The sequence below is a fragment of the Lonchura striata genome, chromosome 3 (genome assembly GCF_046129695.1).
Source record: "Lonchura striata isolate bLonStr1 chromosome 3, bLonStr1.mat, whole genome shotgun sequence".
Classification (NCBI taxonomy): Eukaryota; Metazoa; Chordata; class Aves; order Passeriformes; family Estrildidae; genus Lonchura; species Lonchura striata.
Window position 1 is genome coordinate 90,909,748 of NC_134605.1, and position 21,183 is coordinate 90,930,930.

At 38.7% G+C, this 21,183-nt stretch overlaps 1 protein-coding gene across 1 annotated transcript in view; it reads right to left on the minus strand.

The window, feature by feature from the left end:
• Positions 1-20,804, minus strand: part of AGPAT5 (1-acylglycerol-3-phosphate O-acyltransferase 5) — a 57,881-nt gene extending 37,077 nt beyond the window's left edge. The window contains exons 1-4 of the mRNA XM_021551255.2: positions 20,411-20,804; positions 7,080-7,149; positions 6,764-6,879; positions 1,545-1,634 (exon numbers count right to left, since the gene is read on the minus strand). Of these exons, the coding sequence (XP_021406930.1) occupies positions 1,545-1,634; positions 6,764-6,879; positions 7,080-7,149; positions 20,411-20,629 (495 nt within the window). The 5' untranslated portion in view covers positions 20,630-20,804. The remainder of the gene's footprint in view (positions 1-1,544; positions 1,635-6,763; positions 6,880-7,079; positions 7,150-20,410) is intronic.
• Positions 20,805-21,183: the final 379 nt, after the last annotated feature.

Below are 21,183 nucleotides of genomic sequence, written 5' to 3' on the forward strand. Positions count from 1 at the left end.
AAGAAAAATACACATTTTTCTAAAGGAGATTAATTTAATACAGATTTCAAATTAAGACTCTCACCACAATGTAAACCTTATAATAACAACAAACCCTGACTTTTTAGGGGGTGCAGAGGGAAGCCAGAAAGCCAGACTCAAGCAGTACCTGTCTTTTTAGCTAGCAAGAAATCCATGGGCCTATGCTGGAAAACACCTTGCTGGTTTATTTCATCCAGACTAACTAAAATGAACTTAATCAGCACTCTGCAGGGGGAAGAATTGCTTAGTGGGATGACTACAAGAATGTTTCATACATCCTGCAAGCAGCCTTTGCTTATTCCCTTACACCTCACGTTACAGCAAGTAGAATCTTTACTACTGACATATGGCAAATAATGAAGCAACACAACCCAACCTCTTTCCATCCCAGGACCTTCCCTAGTAATGAGGGTGCAGGTTGCCATCACTGAACATGCCCATCTTCTGCATAGACATCTTTGACTACATACTGTTTAGCTGTTGTAATGTATTTCTGACCTAACTTATATGCTAACAATTTTAACTTTCCTTTCTTAATTAAAACAACAAAAAAAAGTTAAATTATTTTTTGAAGACAAAATGAATTTGAGCATTGTCTGAAATAGGGACACTACTCACGCCTCTCAGTAAGCACAAGGTCAATTTATTTTTTCAACAGAGACACATGCACAAACATAAACTCACTATCTCCAAATAAGAAAAGAAAATACTATTATGAATGTCAAAACAACCCATGAACTCTTTTTACCTAAGTCTCACTTACAAAAGTTTTGACAATATGGGAAGTCTAAGTCCTAATAACACAATTTTAAATAAAATGGAAGTTTACTGTTCTATATCAAGGCTTGCTTAGTTGTTTTCTTTTAGCTTGGCCAAAAAGGAAGAAAAAAAATTTAATGCAAAGCAAGTAATGGAAGCAAAGCACAGTGATTCTAACCACTGAGCCACAAACCATACAGGGAGTCATGAGAAAAGTCACTTGGCAGTAACAGTCATTCTTCAAATAGAAAATTATCAAGAGTTTGTTTTGGGTTTTTTTCCCTCCTCCAGGCATAGCAGACAAAGTTATTCAATTCTAAGATGCCACTGTCATTAAAAATGATTGATCATTGTGATGACTAATTAACATTTGGTAGGAAAGGTTCTTGACTTCTAGAAGTCGAGTGTATCAGTCTCTGACAAGCACACAGTAGTTAAAATGTTGTCTTTTGAAACAGTGTTTCTCTTTTGAAATAGAGGTTTCTCAAGAAAGGTACTATAGTTCATGCTCTAATTCCAGATCCGCCTTGCCCTCTACAGAGAGGACCACAAAGTTCCTGTCAGTCATAAAGAGCCAGTCAAACTTTCCTCAGTTTAATTAGAGGTATCACTCTAATCACAGAAAGTAACTGTAAAAACACAGAAAGAAAACAAATCCATGATTACCATCTTAGTAGTTTGTGGATATCGGGCATGGCTCTTTTCTCCAACAAGCCTTTGCCATTAAAAAAGTCAAAGAAATGAGAAGGAAGGTATAAGCTTACTGGAGTCTCAGCTTTCATCTGGGCCCGCAACTTCTCTCTCATTTCTTTCTCATTGAATTTGGCACTTCTTTTTACATAGACTCCTCCATGCTATCAGAGAGAAAAAAAAGGGAAAGCATTTAAGTAAGTAAGGGAAAGTATTTAAGCAGTTTAATGTAAAATAGCTGATCAAAGAACAAACAAGAGACAATGACAAGTCACCTTTATGACTCACACTGCAAATTGCCTACAAGACATTTTCTCCTATTGCAAAAACACGTGAAACTAATTTTATATTTGCATATACTTTAGCTCACAAAATTTATTTTAATAAAAATCAGACATAAAAAACCCCCAATGCATAAAACACTTGAAGTGTTTTGTTTAAAGGTGTTAACTAATTAACTAGAAGATGGCATTAAAAGTGACCCCAGGGTATTTATTCCTGGCAATGCTGACATGCAGCTTCATTTGCGTATCAAGGGAAAATCAGAAAACTGAAGTTACATGTCAGTACTTACACGTCAATGCTTTCAATTCTAAGTGCCTTCTCTTAAATAGTAACTAATGCAAATACTGGGAAGGCAAGTATCATATTTCTACATACAAAATTTATCAATAGCACAAAAGTAACTAACCTAGGTCTTGAAAACCTTCATGCACTTTACTAGAGAACCAGACTTTTAATAAATAAGTTATATACCAGGATAATAATTGACTAAGTAAACCAAAATCTTCACAAAGCAAAGAATTCTATAGAGGTATTTTTACTGAAAATTTTTATAAAAAGTAAAACTATCTCCTGGAAGAGATTAGTTTTATAACTTGTTGCACACAACTTATCACAAAACTTCAGTAAAAGTACACACAAAGAAAAATTTTCTCTATAATTTCCCTCTTCCACCACATTGTTTTATCTACAGAGAAAGAGTATGTAAATGAACATGCACCAACTATGAACTACTGATACAATGAAGTCTGGAAAAAAACATTATTAGTTTGCAAATAACAGAATTTCAGGTTTAAAGTACATTGTTTTCAAGGGTTTTCTGACTGACTCCATAACTTGGTAATACTCTTTTCTGTTCACCATGACAATTGGTATTACAATTTGTTAGACAACTTCTGTCCATTTATGGTTTTGCATGCTCTTAACAGAAAGGTGACAGTAAGACTAAAACTATTAAGAGCTGAGCCTCATTCAAATACCTGATCTCTGAAAAGATACAGTACATCACAGAAACAGGGGTAGTGGCTGGGTGCAAAGCTGTGTCCTTGGCATGGACAGGAATAAAATTTGAGGGGTTAGAAGGAGGTGGGAAGACGAAGTGGTCACACAAAGTGCTTTCAGGATTTGCTTTTCATGGTGTTGAGAGGTGGCTGCTTAGCTAGTGGTGTCTGATGTGACTTTCGAGTTGTTCTTCAAAAACTGCAGTGAAAGGGAACAGAAAGCCAATGATGCATTAAGTGCATACTAAATATTCTGTCTTTATCATCTGTGGTTCCCTCCCAAGGTGAAGTAGCCAGCTCTAACACTCAGCTCTGCTGCTGTGACTGGCAGGGGACCAAAACCATGAACAGAACTCCCCAGCTCACTGAGCTTGGCTGTGGCATGGTATTGGGACCATCAAACAAGCAGTTTAACAGTTTCAGACAGAAAGCAGCATGAACAGAAAAACATTTCTTCAGCTGTGTAGCAAACAGAGAGCCTCATGTTATCTCCACATGCCACATATAAGACTGTTTTCAAGATCTGACACTATTAAAGGGAAACAGAAGTCTTAAGCAGACTGAAGTACAGCTGTATCCTGACACCCAACACAAGCACCACTTCCAGGAAGGGCAAACTCAGTTTGGTATGGGAAAAAATTAATCTGCTATATAAGAATTCCATGTAATGGGTAGGTCATCATTCTCTGTGAGCTCACATAGGTCAAGCTTTGATAAATGACAGAAACCTGGAATTGAGGTATTCCCTTATCATCAAATTACTAATCAGCTGCAGTAAACTGGAAAAATACTGGACCAACTTTTCCTTGTTTGATTTGTCAACTTGGACAAATGAAGTTACTACTGGACTTTTTGGTCAGGGACACACACCATGACACCAAAGATAGATCTGGTGTTGCATGTCAGACATTTTAATGCTCAGAAATAGATTTGCACTTCTCAAGTAAATGAGCACAGAGTCATGTAACATAAGAACAGACAAAGTATCACAAGATCAGTGTTCACTGCATTCACTCCAACTCCACCACTATGGTAGGTCCCTGTGGCTCAGAGGTACAGAGCTAAAGAGAGGGAGGATATGTGGCTAAAACTCAGGAACAGTCAAAAGTGTGCACAAGCTGCTGCTGGATAACAGAAAAGATAAAGGCATACTCTCTATGTTAGAAAGTCAAACAAAATGTGGGGTATCAAAAATCCTTTTCAAAATTACATCCCAGCCTGATCAGGGGTAAATAGGAACGAACTGGACAGTATAAGCAAATAGGAGTGATTGAATGAATTGGTAGTAAATGATAGGGGCAAGGAAATATTTCAGATCTACCCAAAAATAATAAAGACAGTTTTAGGAAAAGAAATCGGTTCTACTTAATAAATCACACTTGGAACATAATAGGCTAATTTAAGTGTTTCTTTTCTTTCCTTGCTATTAGATAGCTGCCTCAAAGAAGAATGCTAGTTATGTGATTGTATATAGCTCAAATTCCCCAACTTGTATTGCATTTCCTTTTCAGTAAGAGATCAAATATATGAACGCTCTTCAAAACAGATTTCTGGAAGTACTGTTTTTAAAGTTATAATTTTTTTCCGCTGTACTTTAAAAGCCCCTCTCTCAGTCAACAATGGATTGTGTTTACAAATATACTTCCTTTGTGCCTGAATTTTGCTCTCCTGGACATCCAGACCACGTTTATTTCCAAACAGGATGTTTACCTGAGGAAGGGAATATGAATTCCGTAAGCATGGCGTAATTACATGGCTCTGGAAACTTTTAGTGGAGTGTAAGTGACATCACTGACAGAACATCAACAGGAAGGGCAGGAAGTGTTTTATGTTTTTGCACTGTTTGGTGTGATAAAAACAATAAAAATGCCTATTAGCTTGCACTGCAGGCCTTCTGCATCCCGTCTCAGTCATTTAGTCATATATGCATCACCACTGCCTGTCAATTGTGTCACTGATTTAAATATATATATAAAAGCATATATAATCACCCCCCACTAAATCTTGTAGAAGTTTTATTTTTTGAGGAGTCCAAATCTGAACAGATTTTATTTAATATATACATGTTTTGATTAAAAATGTAGGTGACATTCAGATTAATTTCCACAGGAACCTCCTTTTAACAGTCAATATACAGCTCAGGAAACTGAGCACCAGATATTTCACATAGCAAAAGTAATTTTCCAAAATCTTGGAAAAAAATTTCCGGAAATCTAGTGATAGTGGATGGAATATATATATCCTGTTTGTATTTTAATTAAAGCAGACTTATATCACCACTAAAGGCAGTGACTAAAGGCAAGGACAAAGAGCAAAATATTTCCATGCAGCAGATCAGTCACTTTGGTGGACAAAAGTGTAGAGATGCACTAAGGGCAAGCATTAGACAAGTGAGAATTCCATTTTCTCCTTATGCATACCCTTAGTGAGGTATGACAGGGTCTAACAGTTTGTAGTTATTTAGGGGCAGGGACAGCAGACCTACCAATAAAAGAACTCTGCAGCATATACTTCTCCAAACATACTACATTTAGCAGAAACAATGTCAATCACCCATGCTCCAGACTAGATCTATAGCCTACTCACTAAAGTGCTCATCCAAAAGACAACAAAGATGTTCATCCATGAAGCTGAAGACACTGGATGTGTTGCAAAGATGAGGGAGAGTAAATCCTCCTATTTGGACATACACTGGTAGTTGCCTACTCTTCATACATTCCCTTACAAATTAATATACAGTTCCAATCATACCCAGCATAATATTTTTCTCAATGTTCTCCACCTTCTTGCCCTCTTGGACAGGGTTGACAGTCAATTCAATCAAACTGTCTAATTGTATTAGAAGCATTTTCCTAAGCATGTGGGTTTTTTTTTTGTTTTGTTTTGGTTGGGGTTTGGGTTTTTTTGGGCTTTTTGGGGGGCTTGTTGTTTTATTTTTCATTTCTTTGCCTGGGCAATAAGGTGAGGGACAGAAAGCAGATTAATATTCAAAGAATACATTAAAAGCAAATGGAGAAGACAAAGGAGAGAAGCCTTATTGAACAAACACTTTGGAACCACTACCCAAAACTCTATCCATTTCTATTTTAATAACTAAGCACCCATCCAAACCCTGAGACAAGTACCATGAAGCACTTTCTGCTCACCTAGAAAAAGGCCAATACTTCCAAAACCATCCACCTCTATATTTTATTTTGTTTCACACAGAAATAGGCCTGCTTTCAGAAAAAGCAAAGAGCAGACATGACAAATTCACAGAGGATTTTAGGGATAAAAGCCATCTACATTGCTCTCCACCATTTTAGACTGAAGATCATATCCACTCAGTATGTTGGCTGCTCAGTGAAGCCCACTGTTTCTCAGCAATTCTATAAAATTAAATCACATCAGGCTGAGCTCTCAGACTAGAAGAAACAAAAGGATTATTATGCAGAAAGAGGAGAAAGAAAAAGGTGAGAATACTGTTAGATTCAGGTTTTTGCTTAATTGAAGTCCAAAATAACCACCAGCATTTGCATAGAGGCAGGATCTCCCTTTCTTCCACACTACAGTAAGATCCAATTTTTCTTTTATATTGTGCTAAAACCTAAAAACTGAAATACAAATAAGTACATCAAAGAGTAATGCAAGTTTACTCCTAATTTGTTGCATGATACACAGCAAAAAACATCTGTTTACACCTCCTGCTAATCTTCTGAAAGCATGACTACAAACTGCAGTTTTAGACTGTAAAAAGAACCAAGTTTTAGAATATTCTGAAATACTCCTAAAAGACTCTAAAGTTTTAATTTTATCCATAATAAGTATTCATTTAGAAAAGTAAACTGAAGCTTTAGTAACTGCTGCTCAACTAAGATACACATCTAACTACACCATGTGAAGCCAGTTGCTTTCATGTTCAAATAATTGAATGCCAGCTCAGAACTGTATCTTCACAGCATTCATGGAAACAGAGAGAGTACATCTTACATGTTTGACACACAGGCAGCAAGCAGAGTGAAGTGGCTCACCTGTGAAAAGTACCACCCGTACAGTGGAAGCCATTTTAAGCCATCCTTCAAGACATAGCGGACGTGGCCGAGTGCGTTCTGCCTGATCGCCAGCATGTCTGCGATAATCCAATCAACTGCAGCGACAAAAGCCCAAAGCAATCAGCTAAATTACCTCTTAATTGTCACTGATGAAACAAAAAGTACATATTGTTTCTGTAAATGTCATTAAGGGTTTTTGAACTAGAAGTTCTTGCTTGTTAGGGCAAGCCTGGAAAGAGACAAGGCAAACAGATTTTTAAAATCTATGAAAGTGTTAAGCAAAAAAAATACAAACCTGTACACTGATGATTTGATAAATATATTACATTTTCTTTATTTTTTGGCAAATCCCCGTAGATAATTACCTACAAAAAAAAAAAAAAAAAGAGGCATTATTACTTTATAATTTATTTTCATTGCATTAGGCAGTGATGAGAGCCAATGCAGTAATAGAGGTTTTACTAAGAAAACTGTCAGCAAGTTAACATCATTAACAAACACCCTATCACTACGTCAGTACCCACCACACAGACTACTGTGTTATCAACAAAACTGTAAATACTAATTCATGAGGGCTTAAGAAAACTCATTCTGTTCTTGTGCCATAGCCCCAGAACTGGATCCATGGAATGTTACCTTCAGCCACAAGCTCCCTACATTAATATAATTGAAGTTAATGGGGAATCACAGGCATGCACAAAATCACCATTTATTTATACATCTAATGAATAAGACATGCTTTATCTGGACACTTGCTGTCATTGAACCTAAAATTATAAATTTTCCTGGATTAGATCAAGAACAAAATCTCAACCATTTGCCATTTTTTTAACCATAAAGAGTGAATAAAAAAAGCATGAGGTTAAAGGATGCCTTGAAATTAGTCTGTAGCTTCCAAATAGCAGGGGTTTTTTATATGTTTTTCTTCTTCTACATTAAAGACACACTTCAACCTTGTAGTGTCTCACCCCTGAAAGGTACTGGACTACTAGTGAAATAATCTTCAGAGAGCATGACTGCAAAACAACATGCTGATGCTAGCATCTTCATCACCCTTTTAAAATGGATTCATTCAATTATTTTCTCATTTTATACTTGAAAATAATTTTAATTCTGAACTCAAGAACCAATCCAGCTGTTCAATTACCTTTAATAAACATTTTCACTACTTAATGAAGCATATTTTTTCTAACCAGTACATTCTAGGTAGATGTTCACCATTGTTCTGCCAATGAACATACTCTTTGTTTCTAGAAGTATCACACATAAATGCTACTTTGAAATTATTCCATTTACCTAAAAAGCAAAGTGCTATATGGAAGGTTTACCCACTTATTTTCATCACTTCCCTAGTCTGGAAAATACTGGAATTTCATCAGGAAGAATTAACATTCATATCTTAATTGGTATCATTTAGTATGCCAAGTCTCATATTGATCTGTATAGGAGGTCTCTATATCAGCATCTCTGGAAACTCTGTCCATCTCTGAGGTAACCTGTGATACTGGATGGCTAATGTCTCATATTGTTAACTCTAGGCAATGTTTCACATTCCTGCTGTTTCTTTTTTGAAAATACAACCACACAAGGCCAAAACCAGATATTGGCAAACTGAGATACTAATATCTGGTATGTGAGCAAGAGATCATTCAGCATAAAGTAAAAGAGGCTATAACTTGAGCTATTTTTTCCCAAAAACAAAAAAGAAAAGGCATGCAGAATAAATTCTAACTGAATAATATTTGTAACAAATCAATTGACAATTATATTCTGAACAGTATCTAAGAAATTTGAACAAGATTCTGCGATAGGAGTATCTTCTCATTGAAGTACCAGAATTTATAACCTTACTGCTGACACTAGGTACCACACAAAGTTTACAACAAGGTAGCAGTCTGAGGGTTGAACTTACAGTTCAGATGCCCAAATTCCTCTGAAATAAATCCTCCTACTCTCACTTATAGAGTTAAAACTTCACAAGTGTATGCTTTCCTAGCACTGTTATGCATGATGTCCATAAACACTGTTGTCTTTAATTTCAAGTTAAGGCTCCACTATGCAGTTTCTGGCAAAGAGAACTTTAGAGTAAGAGAGAAGGCCCAATACAACAAATCATTAAACCAGAAGGTCTTGAATGTTATTTGAGCTTTTCTAAAGTGTAGAAAAGAGATAAGAACAAGAGGAAAACAAACCTGCCCTTGACCCTAAGAGCTGCCCCTCAAAAGAAACAGGGTTTGAAATACACAATTTTTAACTTAAACTTGTAAATATTCCCACTTTAATGTACCAAGTCAAAATCTCAGTGCAGTCAGACTCACAATTTAAAGCATTCACTTTGGACTATCGCATGGGTAAAAACAAATATAAAGGATCATTCCCATAAAAAATATATATATGCTCGTGCCTGCCAAATATAACAGTTAATCTGGGTAATTTTTTATTTCAGTAAGATTGGATCTAGTTCACTTTTTAACCCCAGAGGAACACCCACTCACTGTTCCTGTAAACAACTTCTATGCACAACATTATGGCTTACCCTAAGGGTTAGATGTGTTTACATGTAATGGACCAAAATCTTTTACTCATGATAAAACACATAGCCAAACTAAAATTAAAAAAGAAAGAAAAAAAAAAAGAACTAAACTAAAGAACTAAAAAAGAAAAAAAAAATCTTATTTATATTAGTTCTCATTAAACACACAAAAACTGGATGTTTTATTTCAAAGCAAAGGTAAGAATGAGAAAATCTTAAAGCTCTATTTAGTTTGCTCAGATGGCTCAGTATAAGAGGATGGACCAGCTTTATCCACAGCATCAACCACGTCAGCACCACCCATCTCACTGATCTCGAGGGAAAGCTTACAGAGTTCATTAAAGGCTAGAAAACAGCTATTCACCTTAGACACTTTCAGTTAAAGAACTCAGCTACAAACTGAGTTACAACTGTTACTACAAGTAGCTAAGAATGGCAACTTCCAGCCTGCAGTCCCAGGAGACACCTACTCTGTGGGCACCCACGCAGTTCCCCTTCTGAGACCAAAGCATTTTTGCTTCATCAGGCTTCTGAAAACATTCACCATACAAAACAGAAGGGTAACAGTTAAGAGCTTTGAATCCCACATAAATGTCCTTTTCCCTTTGAGATGGTATCTGAGGAATTAACCTGCCTGTGTATAAGCAGAAGAGTCTGCTCAGGACAAGACTCCAATTTCTGGCACCTGATGTGTTTAGGTAAACCAGAGCACCTAAAGTACATTAAAGCTGCAGAAGGAAACAATACTCTTCTTCATGGCCTCCAGAAAACCCTGGACTCCCTGCTGTTTTTCTTAGCTAACTTTGCAGAATTCCTTGCTGCAGAGGCTGTGCAGCCTCTAACTCTCATTTAGCTGGTGCAGATGTTTGGAGGCCACAGTGAATTACAGAATCACAGGATATTCTGATTTGGAAGGGATCCACAAGGATCCTCGAGTCCACCTATTAAGCAAATGCCCATATGGGGAACGAACCCATACCATGGTGCTTCTAGCACTGTGCTGTAAGGCAGCACTTGAGTGACTCACCTGGGACAGCAGTGCAGAAACATGAGTTCACAGTGCCCACCTGTATTCAAGCCCCTTTGGATGCAACCTGAAGATATGAGAGTGGCTTAAAGACTGCCAGCCCTCGGAGGAGCAGTGCTGCTCCCGGGATGTGCAGAGCATCGGCAGGGGTGGTCTTGTCCCCTGCAGCCAGTGTCGGGGAAGCAGCACAGGACATGCAGGACATGCTTGGGAGGCAATCTGAATTTTAGTATAGTGTTTCACATATTTCATGCATGGCTCTCCAGACACTACAGTATACATATATTCTACCTATCAGCTTAATGAACTGATATAGTGCCCTGTCAGCCACAATGAAGCAAGTGAGGAACCTGTTCATTTAGAATAGAATCTGCTGTTAAAAAAAAAGGCACAATGAAGTCAAGCAAAGAAAACAAGTCAATAGGAAAAGCAACACAGCAAGCCAAAGTAAGCAGAGATTTGAGGGAGAATGTTTAAAATGCTGAAGTACAGCCTAACACTGCAAACATTACTTGTGTACACAACACTGAAGTGTGTGCTTTTAGCCATGTTTTGGTTGCTTCACAGCCCAGTTTACAGTAATGGGTAATACAGTTAGTGTTAATGTGGGTATTTCACATCTGTTTACACAGCAGCACTGTCAAACTCAATACAGTGAGGTCTCAAATACAGGAAGCTGGATTCTATTAGATCCCTTCTGCGGGAAGGCTGGTACCCAGCTTCCATGGATACCATACACCAAGCTGTTCACTGGCTCAGTAACCACAAAACACACCTCAGGTTGTCCTGTCCAGGTGAAGCTTTGATGAATTAGCAGGATGTTACAAGTAGTTCTGCTGAGAGAATGTGCTAATTCAGTGATAGGCTGATCTAGGCATGCAAATTGGACCTCCTGGGTGATCTGGTGACACCAGTTTCAGCTTCCCTACCAGACTGCTTTTTCCAGTGCAAGGTACTCAACTACGGCTTTGCTAATTGTGCTAGGTCACGTATCAATATGAAACAGTCCTGCATGGCAGCCACACCCAAATAACCCATAATTTATACATGTTTTCACTGAAACTTAGAGTTAAGGATTTTATTTCTTGCTTATGAAATCTTTACATACCAAAGAAAATTAAACAGATAATTTAATCACATCCTAGCAGTATCAGCTCAGTAAACACTGCCATGGCAAAAATAAATGTAGGTAAAAGTAACATACTATCAGAAGATCTGCTTGCAGATCCAACTGGTGATCACATCAAGGTCCTAGCAAAGAGATTACCTTAGTATTGTAATTAGATGCAGCTGATAATGGGGGCAGTTAGAAGCTGCTCTGCAAGCAGATATTCTGATAGTGTGACTTCTGCTTCAGCAGCATTAAGGCAATACAAATGGTTATTGCTGGTAAAAACTTGGGCCAACTTACTGTCATTAATTTCCTTTCTGTAAGAAAACTATAATAGCAACCTATTTAGATTAAGTAGGAATAAATAATACCATCAGATGTTAATTAAGCCTGTACATTCTTATTTTCATAAGAAAATAAGCCTTTTAGCCTTACAGTCTAAATTGACAAACTTTTATGAGTGGTTGGTTATACTTCATTCCATATATTACATACATGTATAAAAGTAATTTTGTTCTGATGCTGACTGTAAAGGCATTACAGATTCTGAGCAGAATTAAAGATAATTGTCCCTTGTACTCCTTAGTTCTCTGATGAATCCTTAAGAAAATTTTTAAAAACATCTGTATATATTAAATGTTCCAGTCGATAGCAGGAAAACCCCTCAATATTTACAATGATTTTAATTTTAAGATTCTGACATCTAAAGTCTGAAGAAATCCTGTTTTCAGTGCCTAAATAATTGACAGATCTTTCTCCAAATTACTTGCTTTTGATTACAGTGCAGTTCAATGGCAGAAATACACCATTACAATCAGTGACCACCTGGGAAAAACAAAGTACCTAACTTTCATCATAAATCACTAGTAATGAAAGTTTTAAAATAATAACTGCATATACTTCAGACATATCTGAAAGGTGATTATTTATATTATGAGATTTCATCAGGAATGTTTTTCTGAACATTTGGCATCTTGGTATTACATAAAACCTGAACACGTCTTCTAGTACAAGAGTGAAAGTATGTATTCCACCTGTCTCAATGAAAGTCCCCTATATAAGCCTTTTGCATCTCTAGAGACTTCATCATGAACACTTTTGTAATTTCCTTAAAAGAAGAGTAAAAGCAACCCACACTTAATGTGGTCATTGTTTACTTTATTACCCTTCTGTAGTGGAAAATATGTAATGTCTCTTTAAGCTTAATCTGGAAATACCCTTGCCCACCACACGTGAGCAGGAAACCTTGTGGCAGCCTTGTGTTTCCTCCGGCCAGAGCTCTTTGTAACAGGAACTTTGTTTTTAAATGCCTGGGACTCCACGGAAGAGGTGTTTGCATCTCTAGCTGTAATATTGCTCCAAGTGTTTGTATCAAGTAGAGACTGAAAGCTGCTGGGAAGCTATCAGTGAGTTGACATGAATGAGGATGATTATGAAACATTTCTAGTCTCTGTGATTGTGGAAGAGGATTTTTGAAAGCTTTTCCACACATCGTCAGTAAGTATATAGAATTTAAGCACGCTGTGAACAGGGAGGCAAAGGAATCGCCACACAACACAAGAACATGTAGGGAGGTATCTGCAACAATTCTGCCTCCAGAATTGAACCCAGTAAACTGATCAGCCTCAAAAATTGCCACATTAAAATCACTCTCATTTGCTAACCACCACAGCATGTGAATGAGCCAGTTCACCTGCAGCTTGTTTAGAACTATGCACTGTTTGCTTACTCAAAAAGAAACATGCATGCCCTCAGATTCCCACGTAGCCATAGGAAATGGAACAAAGTCTTCAAGTCAATCCATAAGTTCACCAGGTAAAATTATTTCAACTACCACAATATAGTTCAAAGCAATCCAAACTACTATTTTTTTTATATCTAGTCATGAGCTAAAATACAAATTTGACCAAATAATGTGTAGTTTATTTTACATTTAAAAAAATCAAACTAGCATAAATGCTATTTCCTACTCCCACAGAGGATCTAGTTGTATCAGAGAAGATGACAAGTAGTATGTGACAGAAAATAAATGAACAAAAGAAAATAATTCTCCTGGCTTTTTATACCAAATCCCTTCATAGGATAAATTCAAAATGACAGAAGAGAGATTAAAGAGTATTTTTCCCCTGAGAAGATATGCTTCCTCATAATTGCAATGTCAAAATCCCTGACATCTGAGCCTACTTTATCTAACACAACTAAAACTGAGAAAAGAAAGATATGCCACCTGCAAGCCTACGGCAAAAAGTTTGAAATAAGTGCACTCAAAAGTTTAACCATGAACAGAATCTTCTGTTAGCAAGAACAGTGTCTGATGGTAGAGTACCAGGAGAAAAAGCATCTAAATTAACAATCATCCTTACATAAAGTATCTGGACATATTATGTAAGCAGAAGAAAAGGTTATGGAAGAGCACTGTAAAACTCCACAGCCTAGCATATACTAGAACACAAACACAAAGAGTATAGGGTATAAAACTAATGCTGGCTAAAAAAAACAGTGATAAATACAATTTTTATTTTCAAATGGAACAAATTATGCTAAGTCAGAACATATTGTACTGAAAAATCCATACACCAAAAATCTTAAGATATTAAAATAAAGTATATTTAAATTGAAAATTTTAAAACCAAACCCTGATATTGCAAAACTTACTGGTCAAATACTTGGAAACAGAATTTTTAAGAGCAGTCAAATGTGCCCTTTGACTCCTTAGCTTTTCCTCCCTGACACATATTTTCTAATATTTTCATAAGTACATGCAGCTAATTTAAAAATGTAAACACACATTTTTTTAAATTGTGGACTGAGACAGATAAGGCTGATACAAAATTCAGATTCAGTTGTGACTTGCCATTTATGAAACATACGCTAGGCAAATCTCCACACCAAGCTACTAGTTTATGAATCCAAACAGAAATTTTGGTTCAGGTAGCTGATACTTGATTTCAGAAAATGCTAACTAGACCTCAGTTTTTATTTATTTATTTTAGTTTTCATATATTAGGCAGTAAGTGGAGGATGATCAGGACCAGCACTGAATGCAGAGCAGCCTCTCCATACTAAATTCTTTCCAGATTGCCCCAAAGTCAGATCTGCAATAGACTGGAACTCTAGATGGTATATTGGTGAACAAGAGTCGTGAAGGATATCACTTTCACCTTCATATCTACGGTCAAAAGCACAGAATAAAAATGAAGATATATGCGAATATCTGGTTTGCAATATCTAAACCAGAAAAAGCACAAAGTTAATATATCTAATCTATCTGTTTTTGATACCTCATACCACAGTTGAACATAAGAGTCTAAAACTAGGCATGCATCTCAATTTGAAAGCTGCATCCCTTGGGCTTAGCAGGTACCACTTAATTTCTGTTCTAATAACACAGAACGTAGCTATGTACTACAAAAGACATATATGCCTGGAGACAGCTGTACACTGAAATCTCTAACGAAATGAAGCAAGGTAAACCCTCTTAATGGAGCCAGAAAAAAATTCATCACAGCAGAAAAATTTCACTGGGCTTCTTTTAAAAGTTTACCACACAAACATGATACATTTTCCTTCCTTCTCCTAGTTTCTTTTCAGTCTTTGCATTGCAGCAGTCCCCACATTTCTATCACTCCCCCAAGACCTTTACTTCATTATTTCTACCATCACAATTAACTTACAAGTATGTCTATTTTAACCTCTCAACATGCCTTACAACACTAGCACTGTTTCACAAAGCAGCAATGTAAGCAGGCACTAACTGGGGTTACTGCCACAAGCTACATGAACGAGGAAAGCTCGAGCCCTCAGAGCTTGCTCAGCTCCAGCCTAAGCTTAGAGGTTTGCCTTGATGGCAGCTCTGCACCTTCCCGCTCAGCTCCCATACCATTCCAGAATCCTCCCACTCCTGAGCTGCTACACAGGGAGGAGAGCTCAGGAAACTCAAGAGCAGGTTCATATACCCAGGCTCATGCCAAAATGCAACTGTCAGCACTTTCCTTCCAAACACAACTGAAAAAAGGTGAAAAGTTATGTTTCCTTTGGACTTTCTGGTTACTTGATTTACCTGGGAAATGGCTCCTCATCTAAAGAGAAACCAAACCCTGTCACTCACATCTACCAACAGGAAGCAGTCAGGAACCAAACCTTCACCCTGCTATGATGAAGCCTAGTTATGATGCCTCCCCCAGTGCAGAGAGGGAAGAACCAGTTCCTAAGAGACGAAAAACCACCCCACCAACAGCAACCAGAGCACCTCCTTGTATGCTGCAACTTGGCTGTCAAACTTGTGCTGCCTCTTGCCCTCCCACTTCCACCTTGGGCCCTCAAGAATTACCTGTTGGACAGCTGAACAGCTTCAAAAGGAAAAGCAAAAAGTAAGTAAAGATAATGTTGTCTGGGAAGGTTGCTGTCCTGGAACAGAGATGGACACAGGCACTCTCACTCCAAATTGGTCAACAGCTCCAAGACTAAGCATCCATCCCAATCTCAGACACCAAGCACTCCTCGTACATTTCCCAGGAAGCCAAGGTATGAAAAAAATCCCAGGCTCTACTCCACTGGAAAGTATCTTCAAGAGTTCTGAGACACATTTGCTCCACAAAGTTTTAGTTTGCTCTAAATCTAAGTAGTTTTTAACCGTATTGAGACAAGTCCAAGCTTCAATATCAATCCAGGAAGCACACTGCTCTGTTAAACAAGCATCTCTTGTACTTTATAAAATAATTAATTAGCTCTACTAAACGACACCGAGGTATTATCTGATTCTTACAGCCTTTCCAGAGTCCTGTAAAGACAATGAAAACCAGAATTTCATTATGTCTTTAATAAAAACATCGCTTTCAAAAAAATTCTATTCATCAGGAAGTGGGGGTAGGGAACACAGCTAACACAAGTACTGAACAAAATCCATCAGCATTAATTCAATTATGGATTTCATTCAATTGTCAAAACCTTTCAGATGAAAATGATCCTTTAGGAAGCAGAATGAGTGATGATTTCTTTATTATTTCTTCACCAGCATTCAGTACAAAATATCAAACACAATTAAAACAAAAAAAGTTGAAGAACATTTAGTTCTCATCTGATCTAAAACATGTGCACAAACACAATAGGCATTAATTTCATCACCCTGACAGCAACTGGGATAAGACACTCAGGGTCAAAGAGAGATGAGAGCATTCATCATATTGAATTACTAGTCTTTTCAACCCTTCTAATCACACGCATATTTGCAGCTATCCTGGTTTTCACATTCTATGGCAAGATTCAACAGTTTATAGCCTATTTGAAATGGAAGAGACCAGACTCCCCTGACACAGTAAAGAGAAAAGCAGTACCACAACCACAGTTCATCAGCTACTTGATGATCCAGAAACCTGGGGCCAAACCAACTATTAGCACCTGCAGATGCAAGTCCTCCGAAGTTGTACCTGTTTGTACCAGCAACTGCTTTAGCTCATCACTGATAAAATTAACATCCTTTGCTCTCTGAGACTCTCTTTACATACAATTATTTTCACTTTATACAATATTCCTTCTAGAAAACAGAATGGTAGGGCACCTGCATCTTATGGCAGGACAGGTACAAAGCCACACAGGGCCAAAGCAGGGATGTTCTCTCTGTGCCACATTCCAATACCACATCTACACATTTCGTTACTGTGAGTATATAATCCTAGAGATTATTGAGCAGCGCTATCACAATGCCACAGATTAATTAATCTATTTATAGCTGCTTAATAGAATTCATGGATGCCTGCTAAAATGTAATTGCACCGATAAATTTACAGCATTATAGGATTTTACTTTATAGGCATACTGGCTTTGTCGAGTTTACCTCACAGCACTGGGATGTTGTTGTTGCTTTCTGTACTCTCAATACTGGCTCTTCAGTCTTCTACTGCCAACTCTTGCATGACAGTCAGCAAAAAGGATTATTTTTGGCAATTTGTTAATGAATTCTAGTATTATTGGAAAACCTAAACTGATGCCAAGTAAACTTGAGTTCTCTTAGGCTTTGTAAAACAAAATTGTTTCAGTGGAAAAAAGAGTCTGACCAAAATTTAAAAAGAGAAAGTATTTACAACTAAATACTTTTTTACTTACCAAGTAAAAAACTTTTACATGTAGTTCGTGAGCCACTCTCTAGGACCTAAAATACCCAGAGCTCACAGCAATTATAGCTCTGCAATTATTTTCTATCTCAAGTCAAATACTTAAGAGAAAATGAAAGATTAGTATTTCAAGAATTTCTATCATGCAGACCAGGTTATCACCTTACTTAGTTACATATCAAAACAGAGGAGTTTGCTATAAAGATAAAAAGTCTTCCTAGCATGAACTACGGTTTTTGTTTTTAAAGAATTGGCTAAGAACATCCAAGTCAAGAAGAACAAAACGAAGAAAAATACACTTGTGCATGCAGCTGTGAGGGGGAGACAGATTTAGATACTTAATGGATTAACAGCAAATGATAGAGAGGAACATCACCTCTTGACAGATAAATAAATAGAAAATATCACAATACACTAATATTTGAATAAAAAATATAGTTATCCATGTTTATGATTGTAACCAACTCTACCCTATTAATACCCACTCACCATTACTGGGAATTTTGGAAAATTATTTTAAGATCAGACACTTCAAATATCCACACCTGATTCAGCGTATTCTTGTATTGAAAAACCACAAATACCTTAAGTGTAAAACCAAAGAATGCTAAACAGTACATAACATTAAAGACATTTTAAAGACAGCAACAAAAAGTCACTTAAGTATCTATAGATTCCTAACGACTCGAGTGAGACTACAAGAAGTTCCAGTATTCTGATGGATGAGGTTGTCTCCTATGTATTCAGTCACAAAAATAAACACCCCAACACACTTCAATCAATTGAATAAATTAATAGACTTGAAAAAGATGCAGAATTCCTCCCTTCCATGGCCCTTATGGTGCCTTAATGCTGGTAGAGCCCTACAACTGCCTTTACGAAGCTACTATTTTTGCTGGTTTATTTGAATTAAGTTTAATGATGCTACACTTCTGCATCTAATTACATGCCTTAAGACAGCACATCCACAGTAGGTCTCAGGTTACCATCCCAATCTCACATACTCAGGCACATGGTTAACTTTCCACTGTGAGTTTCAAGTTAAAACACGTGCAGCGTACACTAGAGTAGGTCTAAAAGGACACCCTGTTTCTCTTCCTTAAACAAATGGGGACTATCTTCCAGTTAAACGACTCATGGATTTTAAGGGTCTTATCTCTCTACACATGTATTTGTATTTTCCAAGCTTTCATTTACCTTCCAGTAATGGTTACTATTTTATTTATCCTATGACGTATGCCTCCTCCACAATTTATTATCATTATTTCTTGTTTACTGTGATAAAACATCTCTATTTCAATTCTTCTAATTGATCTCCTGTTAGTGGCCTACAATTGTTCATCACCTTTTTTCTGTTTGTATGAAGTTTATCAACGCAATGAAACAGAGGTCAACAGATGATGGTTGCCTTCCTGTTTCTTTTGGTTAGCAGTTTCCTTTCTTTAATGTCACAGGTATTTTTTGGATAAAAGTTCTTTTTAAAAATTCTAAGTGTTTGCTACTGTCTGCACACCAGTTGTAGGCAGCTTGAGTAGCTTTTTCATTACAATTTATACACTGATTTTTGGCTCTCATTTTTAGAATAATCAAGTTAAACTTCTATACCACTATTTTTAGCAGTTAATGACCAAGATATGTTACTACACATTAAAGTATCTGCACCAGAAACACTACATAAAACAGAAGGCAGTTAAAACTATAAGTACGTGTGAACTACTGCTCCTTTTTTTTTTTAATATATCAAGCACAACACAAGTTAGCTTATTTGGACAAGAGATAATGCAAAACTGCATAAATTACAAGCTGAATCAAGAACTACCACAAAAGAAAGACCTTGCTTCAGTTTTGTATCCGTTCTATTTACTCTGATGTCAGAGTGCAACTCTTCTACCTTTAGCTGGCTTTGTCACTCTCTCCAAGAGTCAGTATGAAATCAAGGCCTACAACTGCACTCAAGAGTGGAAACTAGGGGAGATCCAGCCTGATTCTGAAATAAATGCTTCATTACAGAGTGGAAAAAGGCCTTAGCCATGAATATGCGAAAACCTTATTTGTATGAGCTCTGTCATCTGTCAACATGTATTGCTATTCTTTGGTCTCAAGCACCTAGAGCTGATGCTATGTTCAGACAGCCTTCTGTATATTAAAAAAATTTTGAAGGCCATGTTTAGACACAAGAAAGACCTGTTGTTTATTATTTTTTACATGCAGAATTAAAAGTCTCCTTGCCTACTTTCCAAATTACAGACAAATATATAACCTCTCAAACACTGAGAACTTTGTGAGGTATTATCACCTGAATGCAAATATCCCTCTGAACATACAAGAGAGGCCTCCAATTCCAACTTATTAACTGGAAACCGAGATCCTGAATAATCACAATCCATTGCTGATCCAAAATTTAAGGGCCAAAGAGCAACATGAGGCAGACTGCACGAAAACTAAAAATCTGTAATAATTGAGAGATTAAGTAATCTATTTATTAAAAACTTGTACGTGCATTATGTACAATTATAGCTGATGACAGCTTTCTCATCTGCTGCCAATTTAATGCTACAGCTGTGCAGCACAGGCCACAGGGGTTCAAGTGTGCAAAGGCGGCTGCCATTCAAGTGCTGAATAGAGCACGACCGGTGTCGCATCTCTTCCGTTCCCCGACCTGCAAAACGAACACAACACCAACACTCCGTGAAAAGCATCACCCGAGGAGCAGCGGAACGAGGCGGATGCTCTGCGGTCCCGGGCACAGGCCACGGCCGCACCTGCCCGCGGGCCCGAGGGGCCGGGGGACAGCCCAGAGCCGGCACCGCTCCCGGGACACCCCCTGCCCTGCCCAGCCGCTCACCTGCACGCCCGTGTAGTTCTCGAAGAAGAAGAGAACCATGCTCTGGTAGATGGTGTACAGCCGGTCATCCACCTCGCGGTAGAAGCGGGCGGGCAGCACGGCGGAGAGCAGGCGCCAGGCGCCCCAGGCCAGCATGTAGGTGGGCGCCGTGCCCATCATGACGGCGGCGGGCAGCACGTAGCGCATGGAGTAGGTGTGCAGCACCAGCGACAGCAGCATCTTCCCGCTGCCCCCGGCCTCACCGGGACACCCACATGGGCGGCGCGCTCACACACAGCCCCGCAGCCCCGCCGCCCGCATCGCCCGCCGCGCCGGGCACACCCGGGCCGCCAAGCAGCAGCGGCGGCGGCCACAGCGGCCGGAGGGACGGGGAGGGAGAGAGCGGCGTGCGAGGCACCGGCTCACGGCTGCCCCGGCGCCGCCGCCGCCACCATCTTGCCCGGCAGAGGCGGAGCCGCGCCGCAGGAAGGCGGCCCCGGCCCGCGGCTCTTCCGGGCGGGCGGGCGGGGCCGCGCTGGCGCCGGGCCGGGCCGGGCCGGGCCGGGCCCCGCGAGCGGTCCGGGCTGCGGCGCCGGCCCTGTCCGCGTCCCCGGCCCTAGCCCGGCCGCATCCCCATCACTCGCCAGCCAGAAGCGGCAGCAGTGGGGACCGGGCTGCTCGGCTCCGTGCAAAACGAGGCACACGCTTTTACAACCGATGAGCTTCGCTTGTATGAATTATATCCTAGCATAGGTTAGAAGAAAATTAACTCCTTTTTCTTGGCCGTCCCCCGC